The sequence below is a fragment of the Centrocercus urophasianus genome, unplaced genomic scaffold (genome assembly GCF_019232065.1).
Source record: "Centrocercus urophasianus isolate 14NV4802_14NV808 unplaced genomic scaffold, USGS_Curo_1.0 seq_265, whole genome shotgun sequence".
Taxonomy (NCBI): domain Eukaryota; kingdom Metazoa; phylum Chordata; class Aves; order Galliformes; family Phasianidae; genus Centrocercus; species Centrocercus urophasianus.
The window spans coordinates 86,316-91,336 of NW_024884828.1; the positions used below are offsets into that span (position 1 = coordinate 86,316).

Below are 5,021 nucleotides of genomic sequence, written 5' to 3' on the forward strand. Positions count from 1 at the left end.
TGCAGATTGCTTGCCTGCTCTTCTAGGGATGATGAATGATAGGCTTAGGTCATCACCTAGACTGAGCCGGGTGTCTCAGGCTCTGGCATTAGATGCAAGCCCTGGCCCTCTGAATTAAGGCCAGCCGGGCAGAGCCGGAGTGCCAGCAGAGGTGGTGTTTCTAGAGAACAGCCATAGGCAGGGCAAGGTCTGCCCAGAGCTGAGCTAAATGGGGTGAGCTGGCACAGGTAAGCGAGGAGAGCCTTGGGAAATGGAGAGAAAAGAGTTAACCCGCTCTGGTGCCAAAGCCAGATAGGATATGAAAAGCAGAGAAAAGTCCTCTGGGCCACTGACTCAAACGTCAGAAGACATCCTGAGCTTGTACTGTCTCTCCACCTGGCAAACCAGTGCCTGCAGCTGGGATCATCTAGACCGGGGCTTCAAGCAGCAAAAAGGCCAGCATCCGGGTGACTCTGTCACTACAAAGCAGTGATAGCAGCCTCAGCAGACCCAAAGGGCCCAATGCTCCAAGCTGGCTCTGATAGGAACTGCAAAGAGGAAACATCCAGAGTGATGGAACCACAGGAACTGCGTAACACAGCACACGGGGTCGGAGCAGATGAGCACTGTGGTGCCAGTGCCGGCTGTGCAGGGAAAAGGCACCTTTGATTCCCTGCTGTGACAAAGGGCAGCTGCAGGGTCCTCCACCATGTGTGCTGCCCTGCCTTGCCCAAAGGAGGATGGGGTTCAGCCTCTGAGTCTCCCAAACGCTGCGCTGTGGTCACCGGCACTGGAAACTCACTTTGAAATCACAGTCCGTGACGGTGAGCACAGAGATGGGGAGCAGTGCAGGCTTGGCCATTCCAGAGGTGGGAATTCTGCCTGGAGGAGGGAAGGGCATGGACTGCAAAGCTCCGCAGGGTGAGGGCAGCATCAACCCCTGAGGCACTGTGCAGCCGGAGGTGCCATCCGGACACCCTGTGTGTGCATGCCTGCACGTGTGTGGCCACAGCCACCTCTTGCCAACACGATGACAAGCGTGACCCAGCCTACAGGATGCCCCCACCCCTGCAGCTCCGGGCTCCTCTCCCTCCGGGTCACCACCCCATAGTTGGGGGCAGGGGGACTGGAAAAACCACGTGTGCAGAGCCAGCACCCACCGCGCCGCCGGTCTCACGGAGGCCTGTCGTGCCCCCTCTCCCCTCCAGCCCGTCCCTTAATCACAAGCAGCTTGATGAGACAATGAAGCGACCGCACCAAAGAGCCGGGCTCGTTCCCCTTTGTCTTTCTCTCCTTTGAGGACGGGTGAGCCATCGTGCCCGCAGCCCGGCTGTCGCACGTCCGACTCATCGCGTCTCCGGGCAGCAAAGGACAGCGCATCCCCTGCCGTCCGCCCCCCCAGCCCCTGCCCGTGCCCCGCAGGAGCCACGGGGCACTTCGGTGCCCGGCGCACTCCCTTCTGCCCTCCGCCGTCGCATCGCTTCGAGCGGGACCAGCAGGCGCTCCCCTGAGACGCGGGCAGCCCCCTCCTCCCACAGCACATGGCACAGAGGCTTTCAGGCTGGTTTTCTCCGGCGTTCACACAAATCTCTCCTTCCCCGCTCCCGCCCCCCTTCCCCACACAACTGAACTCAGCCATTGAGTCCAGCGAATGGTTTATTTCCCAGGTTAGCACAAAGCCGGGGTCTCTGTGTGCCCCTGGAACCAGCAGAACAAAACGCACAAAGACGTTAGAGGGCCATTTGTAACCAAATCTCAACACACCAGATACTGTTGGGATTATGTCAGAAATATTTTCCCAGAATGCCCTCCCCCCATGCTCCCTCCTACAGATGTTCGGCCCCCACACCACAGATGTTGTTCCTCTTGCAAAATGAGCTTTCCCCTTCCTCTCCCAAATGCCCCTGATGTTTTGCACATTGCCGTCGCGAGGTCTCCTTTCCACTCTGCCCTCCACGTCCCCTCGTCCCCGCTGCCTTGCTGGCAGCCCCGTGGGAAGGTTGGCCTGCTCCATGGGGACGGCCACACGCTGCAGACGTTCCATAGGGATGGATGGCCACGCGCTCCATGGGGCGGGACGTCAGCTGCAGGGCAGCCGTGCGCCTCTCGCCTCTGCCCATCAGAAGAGCCCTCTCCCTCTCCCCATTCTGACCTCTCACCTTCTGAGCGTGACCTCTCAGGTCTTGCCAGCTCCGGGTGGGCTCACCAGACCCCAGTCCCCTTGGAGGGACCCCAGCCAGCATCCCGCTGCCTCCCCACGGGCTTCACGCACAGGGTGCTCGGCGGTGGTTTGTTCCTCAAGGACGCCAGGCAGATCGCACACACGTAAAGAACGGCACAGACCTTCCCCTGGCCACCAGCAGCCCCCACGGAGCACGCAAGGAGACAGCTGGCCGTGCATCAGGGCCCCCCCATGGCCGCAGTGCCCGGGCTCCTCCCTGCTGGCCTCCAGCAGCTCGGGCAGAGCGGTGCCAGCGCCCAGCTGGAGCGGGTGCTGCTTCAGAGCCCGGCGCCGATGGGGAGATGTGGGCCTGACGGCTGCTCCGCGGCAGGCACGGGGCTGCCATCCATCCTTCCCTGCTGCAGCCGGGTCTGTCGCGAGGCTCGGGGCCGTGCAGCTGGATGAGATGGGCCAGGATCCTCAACCAGAGCCGGATCCACCAAGCACAGTGCATGAAGGAGCCCGGGATGGCGAAGCGAAGCGGGAACCTCCCGATGACTTCGGACGGCGCCTCCTGCCCCACGCACTGCATTCCTGCCCCTCTGTGAGCGCAGCTCTCCTCCTGCAGCGGGTTCCCACAGCTCCCCATGCAGCTCCGTGGGCTCTGCTCAGCCCCCGCTCCCTGTGTGACCCCGCGGGGCTCCGGGCGCCGTTCTTCAAAGATAGAGTTTATTGCTAAAAACGTTTCCATCACTGATAGCTCCTATTTACATTGATATGTGTTTTGTTTTGTTCTGTTTTTTTTTAAAGGAATATTCAAGTAAACATTTCCAATAGTTTCTGGCATAATCTCTAGCTCTTTTTTTTTTTTTTTTTTTTTTTTTTTTTCCTATACACAAACGTTAAAAATAAATAAACTGTACACAGAAGATTTCCTTTAGCATCTCTACGTGACTATACGTATTCCCACACAACAAAACGATTCCACTCTTCCATAGATTTGTACTTCTCTTTAAAACTTCCTCCTTAAGTCATTGTTATACACTTAACGCCCCCCACCCCCCTCCCCCTCCGAGAGCCGGAACACCAATGACAACGTCTGAAGAAGACAAAAAAAAAAAAGGAAAATACAGCACAGAGGAACGGCCACCTTCAGGGATGCTGCTGCTCTTCCCCGGGGTTTCCTTTCCCGTTGTTAAAACCATCTTGACAAGAAAGAAATCTGTGCCCCCTCCCCCCCCCGCCCTCTGCGGGGGGAGCGCTCGGGTTCGGTGGGGAAAGGTTTAAAATGTGGTCCTACGTTTTTAAAATAATAATAATAACAATAATTATAATTATAATTATAATAATTAAAAAAAAAAAAAAAACAGCTGCGATTTCCCCCTTTCCTTTAAAATCTCTCTATTTACACGGCTGGGATTTTTTTTTTAGGGTTTTTTTTTTCTTTATTATTATTATTTTCCTTTCGTTAGAAGGCTATATACGTATAAAAATAGACATCTGATTGTAGTGCTTTACTGTGCCTTTGGCCTGCCCTGCAGTTCCTGGGTTCGCTTCTCCCCCTTTCAAATAAAATAACATTAAAATAAGTCAGACCCGGTTCCTCCCCCCGACCCCCCCATCACGCCCCGCGCTCGCCCCGAGGGGGAGGGCGGACGAACCCCCCCTCGGAAGATGCAGACGAGCAAAGAGAGCAGCGCGAGGGCCGGGGCGGCGCGGGGCCGTGCTAGCAGGAGCACTTGCACTCGGAGATGAGCGGGTACTGCACGGGGATCCAGGTGCAGTACTTCTGGCTGGACCAGCCCTGGCAGTGCCAGCGCAGGAACGTCTTGGTGACCGACTTGACGGGCTTGCAGAACATGCCCTCGGGCAGCGAGCAGGACTTCTCGGCGAAGCAGTTGCCCTCCTTGATGTAGCGCGGCCAGAAGCGGACGCCCAGGTCCTTCCAGGTGTAGAGCACGGGGCAGTAGGTGTACGCCCAGAGCCACTGCAGCACCTTCCGCCTCGCCTTCTTGCCCACCCGCAGTCGCGGCCCGCCCCGCTCCAAGCGCCGCAGCTCCGCCGCCCGCGCCCGCCCCGCCGCCGCCTCGGCGCCCGCGGAAGCGTTGGCGGGGCCCGGCACGGCCACGGCCATGAAGCCGGGGTCGAAATGGCTGCCCAGCTTCTTGCGCAGAGTCCGCTCGTCCAGGTCCTGCTCCTTCGGGTCGTACTCGGGGTCCGGGTGCTCCACGATGTCCTTCACCGGCAGGTTGTCGCTGGGCGAGGGCCGCAGCCGCAGGAAGGGCTGCCCGGCGCCCGGCCGCAGCAGCCCCAGGCAGGAGCAGAGCAGGAGCGCCCCGATGGCCGTCATGCTCCGGGCGGGCCCGGCCCCCGGCTCGGCGCTGGCGTCCCCGCGGGGCTGGCGCTGCGGCGCGGCTCCTAGCGCTGCCCGGCGGCGCCGGCCAGCTCCCGGGGACTCATAAATAGGCAGAGACAAAGTCCGGCGAGGCCCGTTACTTTAAATAGCTCGGCCGGCGTTGTGTGACAGACGCATCTGAGGCGCTCGGCGGCCGCTGGCTCCCCGGGGCTCCCCGCTGGGCCGGCTCCAGCCGCGGCCCGGAGCGCCGGGGGTCCGTGCCTCCCTCGCGGGCGGCGGCGGCGGGCAGGGCAGGGCACGGCGGCGGCCGAGCCTTCCTCCTCCTCCCGCGCCTCCTCCTCCTCCTCCTCCTCCTCCTTCTCCTCCGCCGCCGCTCTCGCTCGCTCTCGCTCTCCCCCCAAAATTCACAGCGGACTCGTCTCCATCGCCATGGTGACAGCTGGGCTGAGCCCCACGACAGCTCGTCTAGACGGTGTGACAGGGTTTGGCGTGAGACCGGAGCCCGAGAATAAAACCCTCCTTTAT

General features: G+C 60.2%; 1 protein-coding gene across 1 annotated transcript; it reads right to left on the reverse strand.

Moving 5' to 3' along the window:
* Positions 1-3,866: 3,866 nt before the first annotated feature.
* On the reverse strand, positions 3,867-4,490 carry LOC122164590 (noggin-2-like). Its single transcript, XM_042826699.1, has one exon. It carries the CDS (start codon positions 4,488-4,490, stop codon positions 3,867-3,869), a length of 624 nt encoding a protein of 207 aa, XP_042682633.1.
* Between the last annotated feature and the right edge of the window lie 531 nt (positions 4,491-5,021).

Coding starts and splice junctions, on each gene's coding strand:
- LOC122164590 (XM_042826699.1), bottom strand. CDS start 4,490: ATGACGGCCATCGGGGCGCTCCTGCTCTGCTCCTGCCTGGGGCTGCTG.